The sequence below is a fragment of the Excalfactoria chinensis genome, chromosome Z, assembly GCF_039878825.1.
Source record: "Excalfactoria chinensis isolate bCotChi1 chromosome Z, bCotChi1.hap2, whole genome shotgun sequence".
NCBI classification, from domain to species: Eukaryota; Metazoa; Chordata; class Aves; order Galliformes; family Phasianidae; genus Excalfactoria; species Excalfactoria chinensis.
In genome coordinates this window covers 34,562,780-34,578,896 of record NC_092857.1, presented here as the reverse complement: position 1 = coordinate 34,578,896, position 16,117 = coordinate 34,562,780, and the positions used below count along the sequence as shown (strand labels likewise).

General features: G+C 38.8%; 1 protein-coding gene across 1 annotated transcript in view; it reads right to left on the bottom strand.

The window, feature by feature from the left end:
* RORB (RAR related orphan receptor B) overlaps nt 1-15,714 on the bottom strand; it is a 136,846-nt gene extending 121,132 nt beyond the window's left edge. The window contains exon 1 of the mRNA XM_072359597.1: nt 15,295-15,714. Coding sequence (XP_072215698.1) covers nt 15,295-15,301 — 7 coding nt within the window. The 5' untranslated portion in view covers nt 15,302-15,714. The remainder of the gene's footprint in view (nt 1-15,294) is intronic.
* Between the last annotated feature and the right edge of the window lie 403 nt (nt 15,715-16,117).

The following is a 16,117-nucleotide window of genomic DNA, read 5'->3' as shown; positions in this document are numbered from 1 at the left end:
AAGCAACATTTTTGTGTTGTTAGCATAAACATGCACTACCACTAACAAACTTCTCCAACATCTGAATTTGTTTCACTTTGTACAAAGTGATACTCAAAAGGCACATCTGTAGTGTGGCAAAACAGGGCTTTGATGTCAAGACTCCACAGAAATGCTTCCTACTGACTAACATTCATGGAATTATGTAAGCACATGACAACTCTATTCCTGATGAAAAGATAGCCTTGTAAAGTATAGGGGAAAATATATCCTAACTCATCACGGTGGCCCCAAATTCATGGGGATAAAGATGACCTTTACAAAATTACATGCTAGAAGAAAGCAAAGCCATTCAGAACTCTCAAAGAAAGTAAACTCATTCAAATGAAATAATAACAAGTGTCATACGTTAGGTTTTGAGACTTCTGAGAATGTTTTCATGATATTCTCCAAATATGTTTCAAACAGTGCTATTCAATCAAAAGATGCATTTTCAAAAGCAAATTCAAATTAATTTTTGATGCATTTCTGCTTGACTTAATGGCTTTCTGCCTGTTATTTAAAAGTAACAAAACCCTCCTGCCCTAGAATACACATTTGTACCATTCCTTCATTATCAAAGCTGAATAATGAAATAATGTTCATTCCTAAAGTTCAACCCTCCTCTAGTAGAAAAACTAAGTCAGCATTTTCTAAGGGAACTTCTTTTAAAGGATTTACAGAAGCAACATAAGTATCAATATTCACAGTGCAAACTCATATCTTTGTTCTGGTCTCTCTTGTTCACTCTGTCTCTTTTTGAATTTCCTATAAAAGCTAAATTAGGTCTCAGAGGCACTGCACCACTAAACAAAGATCTCTTCTAGTCCATCATAATGGAAGTAAATGTACTCAGGAGGGAGATGTACCTAAAGGAGAGACTAAAGTGTCTCCATCCTACAGTTCTCTCATCTTTAACACAGATATTTTCACCCCCTCCCTTCATGAAGTTCCTCACACTCATGCATTTGTCTTTCCTCCTTATGGCATTCTCACTCTCAGGTGTGTAGACAGTTGAATTTACTTAACTGGGATATAAACCTTTTCTGGCTTAATATGCTAAGCTACTCTAACATCTATATAGGTAGCTCCAAAAGTAATGCTTGTTAGTTAGTTCCATGGTAACTACAGTGTGTACAAAGAGCACAATAACACTGTTTTACAGAAAAAAATATATATATATTTTTAACAGTCAAGATTTTTCTCAGCAATGAACAGAGCCTGCATGACATGCTCACAAAAATCCATGTCAGGGGAGGTGACACACTGTTGTTGCTGCAACACACAATCCACTGCCTTACTGTGGTTACATCTACTATCCACTGTTTGGTCTCCATTAACATTTAGCAAGCAGCGGTGAGTGTCAATGTGTGCCTTTTCACACAGCAACAACATGTAATGGAATACTGGCAGAGAGGTCCAACCAGCATCCGCCTCAGATACTGGTGGTAAATATAATAAAATAGGAGACATCACTTTCAGAGCAGCCCTCATATGTATGATTCTTGCTACAGCTTCTTCAAAGAGATATATATTGAAAATAAATAACTTTTTTTTTTTTTTTTTTTTTTTTTTTTTTTTTTTTTTTTTTTTTTTTTTTTTTTTTTTTTTTTTTCCAGTATTTCAGTATTCAGGACAGCAGTTTTCAGAGTATACATGTACGGTCTGATCTACAGACTTATTATTACTTAATAACAAGCCAGTTCAGCTCTCCTTGTTATTTCCAGTCTTCTGTAGCTAATGAAAAAAAAAAAATAAACTCTAACATTTACTTAACTTTAACATCAGTGGATTAAAAGGTACAGGTACAATTATAATAATGTCTCATTACTGGGGCACACAGATTTAAATGAGAGAGGGAATGAAATAAATGAAAAATACCTCCAAAAATTTTATTTGTATAATTTATTTTATGTTCACCTATTAAATATATATATATATATAAAGTATATATATATAGTAAGTATATATATATATATATTTTAAAGGTTTAGGATATTAAATGTACTGTGAAAACATAAAAAACAGGAATGCTGTATTCAGTTGAAAAGACTAATATACAGACACATATATATTACTTGAAATTTGCTATTATAGATTAAATGTAGATTTATGATCACCTTTTTGATTGGACATTGAGAAAACCTTGCTGCCATACATCTGAAAAGGATTCCTTTGAACTAACTTTATTGCCGACAGAAAAATACAGAATCATGTTTCAAAACAACTGGTTTAATCCTGGTCTCTCTGCAATGCTTATGCACAACTGTATTTTTCGCTCAGTTTTCTATCACTGAAACCTTAAAAGCCTGGAATATGTCTGAATAGGTTTAAATATTTTTGCTGGAAATGCCCCAGTAACTAGAAAATAAACTGTGATTGCTTATGAGAAGTCCATAACACAGAGAGTCTTATGTTTGTATATTAGATTGCAAGGTTTATTGTAACACATGGGAATCTCTTTATGTGATACAAAATTCTAATGCTTCTTTCATTCCTGCTGTGTTCTCTTTCTGTGTCTGGCAAATTCTTTAGAGTTCTGATAAAATTTTTTGAAGTTTGTAAAAGCAAACTAAAACTCTAAGCACAAGAAGCAACGTGAACTATTTTTTGTATTTGCTACATATGATACTATGTTAACATACTGTACTTCAGAAACAAACATCTTCTCTTATCAAGTGAAATGATTTAGAATTAATGACAGATACAGAGCCTATAAACAGATTGCAGATGTAGGTTCAACACCAGGTCGGTTAGTGACAGAACAAAATAAAAATGCCATGGCACTTGGTGGCCTGCTTGAAGTAAGCTGGTGGTCTCAAAACAGACCTCAATGGACTTTGTTCATAAAACAGGAAAACAAAACCCACCACATAGCGCTAATTGGCACCCCTGTTGACACTGTCAGTAGCAAGGCCAAGGTTATAACGGCCACAGGAAAAGGGTCTTTCAAGGTCAGTCTCGAGGCACAATAGTGAAATGACATGGGAGAGAGACTGTCTCAGTGCCATGGCCAGTTTGGCTCCTGGGATCTCATCTGCACCTAACGAGATCAACCTGACAAAGACTTTTGTTACATCAGTAACCTCACCCATACAGCTATTCAAATGAAAAAAATAACCATTCTAGAATAGTTTAAAATCTTTGCAACTTATAGAAGAGTTAACATCCTCAAGCCTTTGCCAGTGAAGAATACATTACATATGAAGGCAAAGATAGCACTCCCTGCCTTAGAAAAATCCTTGCCAAAGTTCCGATTTAGCTAATTTGACAAAATTCCATTGCAATTTGTTGTAAAAAGTAAAGTTATTTACTTTATAGAATAAAGACTCTGACTGTCTCCACAACAGAAAGGGAACTATTACCATCAAATATGTAGGAATAGTCATGTAGGGAAGAAAACGACACAAAATTATACCTTGTATTGGCTGTCTTGTACACAGAGTTGTCAAAAACAAATGACCAAATACAAAAACCATTCATTCATAAGCATAATAATAGGCAGCTCTAGTATGTACATATACAAGCTTGTCTTCAACCTGCCTTTCTAAGCAGTGCAATATAGAAGGATCTTCCTGTTCTGCCCTTTATACCAATTCAATGGCCATTTTCCATTTAGTTCGCCAATAAAACACCATTTGTGATAGAAGCAGCTCCTTAAGTGAAGAAGCACAAACACTACAAGAATGTGAGAGATACCAAAACAACTAATAGCTCATTGGAGTTGGGGATTAATAGTAATACTGCACATAGAATGTAAAAACTTAAAAATGCAACTTCAGTGAAAATCAAAACCCATAATCATACATTTAAATGTCTCTTAGAGCAAACAGTACTGGAAAAGGTATACTATTTCCTCTTTTCCTACTCACTGTAAACTATAAAAATACATAGATATTTAAATTTGTATGCTTATACATAAATATATCTGGTGAAAAAGTTACATTTTTTAAAATTCACAAAATGGTAAAATAATATTTATTTTTATGTATAAGAATATACTTCAATTTATTCTTTAATTCTTCAGCATTCTTTTTATTAAGGAGTTTTCAAACCACCTTATGCATAAACATATCAAAATGTCACACATTCCCTAATAAAATATGAAATCAATCTATATACATATCTAAAACATAAAACTATTCCACTTATCTTCATAGAATAAAGTAAGTAAAAAGTTAATGATGGTGTAGTAGTCCATACAATAACATAATTGTTGACCTTCAGACAGTGGTCAGTATTTTCACAGAAATAACCTCATAACTTAAAAGAAAAATAATTGTTAAAGAATTTATATTATTCTTAATAGCAAAATAGAAGCATTTCCTTTGATATATTATGAAAAATTACAATATGCATTTAATAGTATTTCCTCTTCTGAAATGATTTCATCCAGTTGGCCATTTCTGCCCAAAAGATAATGTAGGTTAACACTGGGTCAAAATCTGATGCATTCCCAAACACTTCAATAACAGCATAGACTCTTCTCTGAGACGAATAACCTCCTTTAGCTCAGCTGATCCTGAGAATGGATGAAATAGATGTTAACGGATGACAGCTTGGCTCTCTGCCTGTTTTATGCTTAGGACTTACAGAAAACTACAGGGGGGAGGTGGGAAAGCAGAGAATTCATGTAAATGAAACTCCTACGCTACCAGAGTAGTTTTCCGAAAATTCAGACTTCCTTTTCATTTTGGTTATAGAGAATTCTGTGATCATTTCCTTCTGTAATGAACTCTGCAGGGTTGCTACAGAAGGGAAAGAAAATCAGGGGCAGATATTTAAAAGTCACCCTGGTCTTGGGAAAATGGAGAGCATCATGGCAGCATTCTTTGTTTCACTTTGAGGAGAAAGGATTTAAAGGAATTATTTCTATTTAAACATAATTAAAAGTGTTTTGTTGTTATTAGGCAGAACATTATTTCTTTAGCATTATTATATGAAGTAGGTGTAGTGGAATATTTTCTCAAAAAAAAAAAACAAAACAAAAAAACAAACAAACAACAAAAACAAACAAAAAAAAAACAAACAAAAACCACCCAAACCAACAAAAAACCACAATGACTCCAAAAACAAAAACAAAAACCACACAAAACCCAAAACCAACAAAACTACAGGCAAATTCTTTTACTGTGCAAGAGAAAAAGCAGGTGCTGGAAACCAGGCAGTACACAGGGAAGTAGAGATTTATCTCTCAAGCACCTCTTCTATCTCCAAGGCTACAGGCACACAAATGTAATAGAGGTACATGATGCAGATGTACCCAAGCCAAGTTTTAACAGGTTATTTCTACAGCATATCCTAAACAAAAATAAAACTCTATTTGAGAGGGAAGAAAAAAAAAAAATAGAGTGAAAGGGGCAAAACATTCTGTACTACATAGACAGGTATTGTGATCTAATGAACTAATCAACTAAACCTACATTTTCCAACACATGAATGAAACTTATTGTCCAGCAGCTTTCTGTGTGTACTGCTCTTTAACTACTGTAGATGAAAAAACATTATAAGAACAAGAGACATAAAATAAAAATACATATATATATATGTATATATAAGCTAGGAAAAAAAAATAAAACCACAAAACCAATGCATTTGCTTTGATCCAAAGTTTTAAAAGATCAGGTTTGGCTGTATTTTGTAAATGACATTTTAATTTTGCAAATGACTAACTTGGCTGAAACACAGTGAATGCCAAGCTCTTACAGACAGCTTACATAACTACATATGTGATGTTCCAACTTCTAACACTTTGAGTAGCAGAGCTCTGGATATACATAGTGAAACGAATTGGAGCGGATTTCTAATGTTAGCATTTAGCTAAATGCCAAATAGATTGAAGCCCTATTACAACAAATATAAATGCAACACCAAATAATTGGTACAAGGAATAAATTCAGATTGCATATTCAATTTTTTCTTACTTCACTCTTTCTTTCTATTAATCCCACTTCTCTATTTATTTCTAGAAGTATTCCCATTGCAGTTAACTCACCCTCAAACAAGTAGAAACTGAAGAGATCAATACTTCCAAGTACAGGACTGTTCTCACCACCCCTAGGTCCCCACAAAGCAAGTCAAAACAACCCCTTCCTCATCCTTCCTTTTTCTATACTTGTCCTTCATGTTTTGATTTTTTTCTTCCAGGTCACTATCCCTCTTTTGAAACACCACAATTTAGAAACTTTTTTTTTTTTTTCCCCCCACTTTTTCCTTCTCATCTTGTCTTGCACTTGTTTAAATTCCCTCTTAAAATTATATATTTTCCTCCTTCAGTTTTACTGTCCAACTGAGATATCATTTCTCCCTCATATTCTGCTGAAACCAGAAAATGACATGCTGCAAAAGGTCTTATTTAGTGGGAGTGCTGTGAAGGACAGGACTCAAGAGATTGTAGCAATTGCTGATTTAGAACACATCTTAGTTCAGATGTTTATTAAGAAATAAAAATAAATTGCTTTATCACAAAATTAAATTTTAGAATTTTGGCAAACTCAAATCAAGTAATTAACAGGGAAAGGAATTTCTGTATAGGATTATGAAATAAGATGGTTTAAGTTCTCTTCTGTCTTATTCTCTCAAGGTGATATTGTTCAGCTCCATCATCTAAATCATTAGGCTGCCAATAACCAATAAACCATATTAGACCATTAGGTTTGGAGCAAAATGTTTGAGCTAAGTCTGTAGGGAATTCTATATCAAAATTAAAAATACAGCTTGGAAAAACTACAGCTCAATTCTGCAGAGAGACTGCACCCTTCTGATGTATATATACACCATAAAGTGCATTTCCTTGAAACACATATATGAACAATTTCTCAATAAATCTTTGTGTGATAATTGCTGTTTATCAAAATGTCTCAGTAGATATTCCACACAAAACTTCACAGAAGATTATTATTTTATTTATTTATTTTTTATTAATTATGAATTAAGTTATGAATAGTAGCTTCCAGTTACTTTTGAAATTTCATCTTTGATATTGCAACAGCTGCAAAAACACTGATAAAGACTTCATTTTCAATCCACAACAATAATTTAATTTCATAAACATATAGTAGTGCAGAGTGATAGTAACGTTCTTTAAGCTATTGAACAATTTCCAGCTTGAATTATTTTTAATGGGTCCTGATGAAAAATTCTTGGTATTTATTGACACTGTTTTAATCTTCCTGCTTAATCATTTGACAGATTAATACAAACAGAATTTTCCAAAATCAACAGCAGTTAGGAAGTATGTATTAACAACCACGACTCCTCAGTAAAACACATCCCAATAAAATAAATCTGTTCAGTATGTGGCTTCAGTTGATACTATGTCACAGTTCTAGGTGTAGCATTAGGTTATTTAGAATACATAGGCATTTGAGTCAAATAATGTCAAATAATGACAGCTTGAGTATAAATACACAAACAAACAAGTTCTGCTTGATCATCATTGGAACCTTCTCCAAAGAAAAATAAGTTTCCTCTCCTCACAAATGTCTGATGACTGAATGGTGTCACGCCTTATTATTAATACACTTCTCTATAGCCATTGCTTCTCTGTGCTACTAGACTGTGCTACATTTGTACATTTCTGTGTTTCCACCCTATATGAATATCTGGACTCAATTTCTGTGCATGATCTCTCCTTTCTTTCAGTTGATTCCAATTATATATTGACTCTATATCTTCATACAAATATTGAGCAAAATCCCCCAAACAACACATGCTGAAGTAAACAATGCATTTTAATAGCCATTTTGCTGCTTCATTCTTCTTCCAGACAAACATGCAAAGAAACAATAAAGCACCTGTTCCACTACTCAGTTGGGATCTGAAATGAAACATTTGCTTTCGTTTTTTTCCATCTTGCTTTCAGAAGCAAAATCAGTGCTACACTGTTGAAGTATAAAAGTGATAAAGTTGCTAGAAGTGTGGCAAAAAACAGTTTTCCAAAGGACACCTCTGGCAGGCTCTTAAATTAAGAAGTTTACAGGAAGCAGTTTATTACCCAGTAAAGCAACGTATTTGTCAAGATGGAAAGAGAAGACAACACAGACTAACTTCTTCAAGAAACCAAAACACCACATTTTTGTTTTTGCTTTTTATATATACAGTTCATATACCAAGTTCATATATTCATATATTGATGATGCTCATCTCCAGTTAAAGATTCTCATTGTCAATAAATCTTCCAGAAAAGGATCTGTTCCATACTTTTCACTGAGATAGCTAACAGGAACATGCCATTGACTCCAGGTCTGAGTGTGGTTTCCAGTCATTCTTCAGTGCAAAACGTATGCTAAATATCTACCCTCCCCTTAACTACCCAACTGGATAAAGCCTACTGCACTTAACCTCGTCAATGATAATTTAAGTGTTATGTATTTATAAACAGCCTTGACTTCACTATTCATGCTTTAAGTTTATTTTAGGAGAACAAGAATTTCACCTGAGACCAAAACTACCCTGCTCCAAAATATAGTATGCTACCCTCTTGACAGCTCATTATTTTGACAGAACAGTGAAATGCAATTTAACAACCTCTTTGTCTTCTTTTGATCTAATTTTTCTTCCCCTACATGAACATCTACACTGAAGAAAAAAACAAAACAAACAAACAAACACAAACAAAACAAAACACACCTCATAATACATATTATTTGTAAAAAAGTAAAAGCAGTCTAAAGCCTTGAAGGGTGTAAAAATTAAATGCATGAGAAAGTATGTCTTGTTTGGAAGTGTTATCCTGAAAAACAAAGTCACTCTTAGATCAGCAAAGGAGGGACAAAAATCTTGAAGAGTAATTTTGGTGTGAAGATTTTCTTGTTTTGTTTGGGAAACCTTCCAAGTGATCATGTAAAAATAAGCAGAATGAATTAACTGGAATACTACCTCCTCTATAAGGAGAAAATGCATTAAAGACTGACTTTGTAAAAGTCATAAAAACCAAGCTTATACCATAGCTCTTTTTTTTAGACATACTAAAATGTTATCTCATATATCATATTCATGCCTAAGTCATACATAAAGTTTAGTCTTTTTTAATTTTTTTTTTAAACAGTGCTGAATTCAAAGTAAACACAGCAATTAAAGTGATTTATTGACAATTGGTTAGAAAACAATGTTTTCAAACAGTTTTTTTTATACCTCCACATCAACTTAGAGAAAAAGTAACATTTACTGACATCTTTTTTAGCAAATAGAGATTTCCAGCTGAGTCAAGAGCTATATCTGAGCACCAAAGAGATCAAGATAGTTAGGAGAAGAAGTTCATTTTCTTTTGTTGCTTGTTGTTTTGTTTTTAATACAATTACAAAACAATGGGTTTCAAAGGGACACAGAACAAACAGCCTCAAATTTAGCTTGCCCTATTTCTGTGACTGGGTCCCAACAAATCTAACTGAACTACTTGCATAAACAAGGCCTAAGATAGCAAAAAAACCAAAACAAACAACCAAACAAAAAAAAAACAAACAAACAAAAAAAAACCACCAACAACAAAACTCCTTCAAAATGAGTTTCTCTGTCAAGCAACCACAATTACTTGATGTTTACTCTTTAATGAGTATGTCGGTTTTAGTTTTAAGTGTATATGATTAAATTCCAGATAAACATATGATTTTTAAAATGTACTGCATTTTTGTGCAGTACTAAAGGCGTTGATCTTCCTTGAAAATTCTATAGATGCATTGTAATTGCCAATTCATCAAAATAATTCATCATTAACATCATAATAACCACATTTATGTCAAACTGAATTAGCTTATATACTTGCATAAGAGGCAGAAACAGCTGTCATTCTGTTTGCATAAATTTCCAGCGAAATGTGTCTGGCAAAGTTAAGCATGAGTATTACTTTAAAAATTATAGCTCCAGCATACAGAGAGGCAGCAGAAATACAAAGAGCTATACTTCCCATCCACAGGACCACTCAAATGAGCGAGCACTCCTCAGTTAAATAATAATCAAGCCACAATCATAGCTGCGATTATTCTCAATCCTGAGTATAAACAGAGTTCTGAATATACTTATGAAAGGAATATTAGAAGCAAACAGGAAAACGGCACAATCCAAAAATGCACCTTCTGTCTGCCACCCTCAGTGACACTGCGTGATGGCTTATTCTCAAAGCTGCACTACAGACTTTGCCCAGACTGCAAACAGAATCTGAAGGAAAAACAGAACTGAACTTTATAAACATGAAGCACAAGGAACAACATTTTGACATCTATAGTTTGTCTATGAAAGTCATTATGGAAAGCCCCAACTGTGCTAAACACACAAAGCTGTTAAAATTACTCTTTAAAGAAACTGATTTAAATTCAAATGCATCAGGTTCTATAAAATTTATACTCTGGATGAAGTTAATTTATCAGGTTTATTACTAAGCTCAACATCAAGAGATTTAGGACCTAATGTGTAAAATAATGAGTAATACTAATGCAGTATTGTTATCTCCTGATTCCATATAGAGCTTGATTGCTTAAACATAATTTTATTTTTGTTTTTTAATCTACATACAGTTATTTATACAACTATACTATTTAGCCTGATTTACCATAAATGCCGTTATAACACCTGTGGCTTCCCTCATTAAGTGCCCAATAGATAGGGTCGTGGGTTGAAAGGGCAGCATATGGGCTACGAAAGGGCTAGTTAACATAACCCATTATAATGGTGCACTGGTAAAGCTCATTCCTATTCATCTGATGATTAGTTCAATCAATATTTACTCCTGTGTGCTTCTTTTGTCTTCAGCTACAAAGCATGCATTCTTCAATTTCATAGCACAGACCTTGTTTGTGAATTTGTCACATTATTTGAGAACAAGGAAAACAATTTCCTGGATAGCTTGGGAATCACTCATTCCTTTGATTTTGTTTTCCTGTGTCAGGAGACCAGTGTCCATACCACCGTGGATCCTAGTTCCTCCATCTGCTTAATAACACTCAGTGCTGTTGAAGTTATACTTGATCTTCACATTTCTTAGTACACATATTGCAGAATCCATGATAACACCCTACAAGCGTTCTACTAGATACTGCTTTTTAATCACAAAATTCTGGCAACTGATTCACTCAAAATATACCTATTTTTTGTTTCTGATATATTTTTCCCTGTATTGCTGTATCTTAAATCGCGAAAGGCAAATTAAGTAATCTCTTAATATAAACATGACTGCATTGTTAAAGGGGTAAATTATACCAAGTTATTGTTGATCAATGCATTTATCTGTAAAAAGGCCAATAGTGCACATCAGACATTTTCTGTATCACAAAAGAGAAGTTATTTCCAGCTAACGCCTGCCATATCTGTATAGTTTTAAAAATTATCATCATAATTCAGTTCACCAGATTTCTACTAATCAAAGCTCATTTTCTGCATTAGAAAATATTGTTTCTCTTTTTTTTTTTTCTTTTAAGTAAAAATTCCCAAGATAACGAAACAGATAGATGGTTATAAATAAAGAAGCTTCAATACGCTCTCCTTCCCCCCACCCAAACACTAGAATGATAAGACAAAGAAATATAAATGCTCAACACCCTCTCCGAACATAAACTTTGTGTAATTCAACATCAAGTATTACAGAAGTATAAATAGACTCTCATGCTTCAGACTTGTTTATTCCAGAGATCTGTGCCTCTATATGAAAAATACAAATTTGTATTTCCTACCACGTAACACAGTAGCAGCTTATAACTGACTCGTTATTTTCTACGCATTTACTGACACTTATTAAAAATTGACCTGCAAAGGCCTAACACCAGAAACTTCATTTCCATCACATTTCAAGGAGTCTCAATGAAGTCAAATAATGTTATTCAGGTAAGCACCAGTCGGGTGCACCACGCTGTGATGACAAATAGGTTTTGATGTCGTGGGGTAGGGTACTGAGTCTGTCAAAAATCAGCATTGCTTCCATTTTTCCACATTTGTTTTAAATAGTCAGTGCATCTTTCTCAGTTCTTCATTGTTTTTTTTTGTTGTTTGTTTGTTTGTTTTCAGGATAATAGTGCTAAGTGTTACAAATTCAGTTGGATTTCTTATTCCTGGAATAAGAATAGATTTCATTTGCTTTAATGAATATATCAAGATTTCCTGCACTCCTCTATTAAATTAAGGAGAACTTGAATACTTCTCAGTTATCCAGACTATCAGTACACATTACTTAATAACCTCCCTCAGCAGTACCACAAATAGGTTTTGCTTGATTCATGCTTTCCTAGTTGCAAGGATGTCAGGAAAACAGAATTAACTCTATAACATCATGTAATCTGCATCATTGCTCAGTCCTAACACTAACATGAGCAAGCTAAACAGAGAAACTTCTCATTTGTTTCAGGGTCTTGTGTACCACTTTATAAAATGCTTTTGCAAGATTCTGAAATGAAAGCTTGAATGCTTAGTCAATAAATGGGCTACTCCATGCAACAGCTTTATGTCACCTTCACAGATCAAATGCTTTCATGCACATACAGGTAACAAGTGCCCAGATTAAACAATTTGACATAATTTTTAGCAACTTGTTAACTATACATTAATAATAATACTCATCTGTATTATGTAAATCATTCACTAACTTAACAGCTTTAACTTGGCAAATGAGTTTAACAAAAATTAGACTAAAAGATACAATTAGTAAGCCTTATTTTCTTTTTAGTTAGGCAGCAAGTTTACTTCAGAGCACTGAATAGCCATCTTCCACTAAGAAGACATTTCTCATAAATTTTCTACAGTCTTTACTCCCTCATAAGGTTTTTGAGGGGTGGGGGAAGTACGGAAAGGCCATTGTGAATGTTGCTCTTTTTTATCTACATCCTACATTTTACAGAGGGAAAGCCACCAACTTCCTACATCTCTATTCCTTGTTCAGAGGGAGAGATATGGATCCGCTCTGACCACAACAGTACCAACAGATTGAGTGCGCAGCCTCCTGCACTAGACCATTGTTTAGCTGTAAATCAGCATGGCTGTGCTTCCCCTGAAGAATTTAAGCTGGAGTCAGCAGAGAGAGTCATCACTCTGAATAAGGCATGACCATAAATGCAATTGTCAGTGTTAGCAGTGCCATCAGGGGATGGGATGGCAGCAGCTCCTGCCCAGTGCCTGGGGTGAAGCAGACAGTCAGTAGTACAGGGTGGATCTTTTTGGGCAGCTCTTTGGCCTCCATCTCTGATGTGGAGCAGGTAAGCAACCACAGCAATGTCTGCACGCCCCCAGCTTCTTGGGCTGGGAACATCAGCCTGGTCAGGAAAGCCTGGGAGAAAAGCTCACACGTACAAGAGGGCTTCTTCCTCCAAACCCAAAAACAAGTCTAGCAGCTAAACTCATTAAACTCTTAGCATAGATGTTTATAGCTGTCTAAAAAGCATTAATACACAGAAGCTCAGAATCTATTAATTGTGATATTTATTTCATTTATTAGGCAAGCCACAAATGTGATGGACATATATTCTATGAGCATATAGTGTTCGCATTCATTTGATGGGGTGTAAAACGCTGCTCTCATCTCTTGATGCAAGAAGTGCTGAAGTAGTCAGCGCAAAACATGCCAATAGAGGTGTTTTACAACAGCGACTTCTGCACAAGGCTGAAAGTTGACTGCTTGCTCTCTCCGCCCTCCACCCCAACACCTTTTTCTCTCCCCACCCGTGTATTCCCAAGCGTAAGCAAAATGCACACGCTAACACGCACCCTTGGAGCTACAGCATCGCCCTTCCGCACGGACTGCTGAGGACAGCGCAGCGCAGCCCTGCGGGGAGGTGCCTCCAGGTGTGCCGCGGTCCCGCTCCCCGCTTCTTGAAAAAGAAAGCATCAGAGGAGCGAGGCAACCGCTCGCTCGTCTCGCAGTACGGTGGGGAGGAGGCCAAGACAGCACGGGAAGCAAGGCTGCTCCCGGGTAGAACTGATGAGCACGTTTCGAAAGCAACCCTCGACCCCTCGGACTGGGTCTGCTCACACTGCAGGCACTTCATTTAAAAAGCAAAAAAGCTTCAGTGGGGAACGGGGGGAGGGAAGGGGGGGTAGAGGGAGAAGGAGGGGCTGTATATAGGTTTAAGAATTTCCCCCTTAGTTTCCTGGTGCTCTCATTAAAGAAATACTGTAATACTGTGTAGGAAGTTCTTCCTGTTTTCATGAGTTAACGTCAAAGTTACAGTTTCTATAAAGGAAAATCAGACACACGCGTGGTTGTTAGCTCTGACAACACACGCAGCTGAAGGAACGGATAACCCGTACGAGGAAATCCTAGCTAGAAGTTGTTCCTAGCGTCTTCGCCCCCATTCATTACACAGACCGGAGATCCGGGAAACGTGCACGCCACGGGGCTGTCACTCGCGAGCGCGTTCCGCTCCCCGCGAGCTGTCTTCGTCCGGCCCCATACACCGAGGAAGCCCACTTTGCACCCCATTATCTCCTGTGGGGCGAGGCGAGCGACTGACAGAAGAACGGGGGTTTAGGAGATGCGCAACACCCGCGCGTACGCGGGGCTGTTCATCCCACCTCTGTCTGCTCGTTTGATCAATGAAAAAGGGCCGCGAAGAGCCCGTCTCCGAGACGCGAGGGAACAACACGCCCCTACGAAAGGACCAGAGTGGGATACCCAGCACTCAAACCCCAGCGGCCCTTCTCCGTGCCCGGATGATCCCAGCTGTGAGGATGCTTCACGCTGCCCCGCGCAGAGGACGAGGTTCTGACTGCCCTCCGTGGAGGAACGGAACAGGGCTGCGCGGGAGGCTCTCACTCGGGGAACCACGGAGGAGAACTGCGGGCACGTTGAGAAGGTCCCGAGAGGCTCTTCCCCCCCGTCCCATCAGCAGTCCCCAAGGAGGCACCTTCTGGGGAGCCGCGCAAAGACACGAAAAGTCCGGAGAACTTTTTGGAAGCGGGGGGAACAGCTCCCCTTGCGAGCAGCTAACAAGGACCACGGGACAGGCGGGCTCAGCGGTGCTGACTCTGCAGCGAGAGATCGCGCCCACCGGCAACACGGGGACTGTTTAGACGGGGGTGGGGGCCTTGAGGCACAGATATCGCCTATCAGTTCCCTTCCTCCTTGCCCTCCGCGGCCCAGGGCGGCGCCGCATCTCTCCTCGCGCGGTACCCACGGAGAGCACTTGGGAGCACTTAGGGCTGACCCCACGGTTGCGAGCAGCGCACCCCCCCCGCAGCCAAGCCGATGGAGATGCGCGGCCCACCAACTTTCTGCCCCGGGCCTCCGCCTGTCACAAAGCCTCCTCCCCCGGCCCTTTCCCCAGCACAGACCCGCTCCCCCTCCGCCGGCCCGCTTACCTCGCATGGTGTTGGCGACTCCCCGCTCCGCGCAGTCATGAAGCTGGGAGCCCGGGAACCGCACCACGAAAATCCCGTCTCAGAACCCGCGGAGGCGGCAGCCGCCGTGGCTCTGCTCTGTCGGGAAAACCATCCCTCCAAGGCGGCTCCGCGGGGCGCGGCTCCGCGGGTTGCCCGCCGCCGGGCGCGCTCCTCGCCCGCCCACCCTCCGCGGAGCTCTGCGGGGGGTCGGCGGGGCCGCGGCTGGCTGGCGACAGGCAGGGGAGGGGGAAGGAACTGAGTTACGTTAAAAATAAAGGAAAACACACAAACACACACAGACAGGAAAAAGAGGAGGAAGAAAAGCGAGGAGGGCTGAAGGGCTGGCGGAGCATGTGCGCTTTCACATGACACCCGCGCCCCCTCAGCAGCTCCCCGGTGCGGATTTCCACCGCGCAGCGACAGGGACTCAGCGCAGAGCGGGAGAAAGACCCAGGGAGGACGCGGCCGAGCGGCTTATAGCGGGGGGCGGGCGGCGCCGCCGGCACGGCCCCGCCCGCTGTCAGAGCCGCCGCCAATCGCCGCCCGCCCGGCACCGCGCCCGCGGGCGGCACCGCGCCGCCGCCTCCAGCCCCGGCCCGGCCCCGGCCACGCGGGGGGCTCCGCGCCGCACCGCCCTGCGCCCGGCAACTTGTGCCGCTCCCGGCGGGTGCTGTCCGGCAGCCGGGGCTGGCTGCGGTGGTGCAGAGCTGAGTGTTGTCCGCCGGAGCTGCGGAGAAAGGTAACAGCGCTGGAAGTCCCCTCGTGCCTTAATGTTATTGTACGCTGAGAGGGTGGAGCGGCG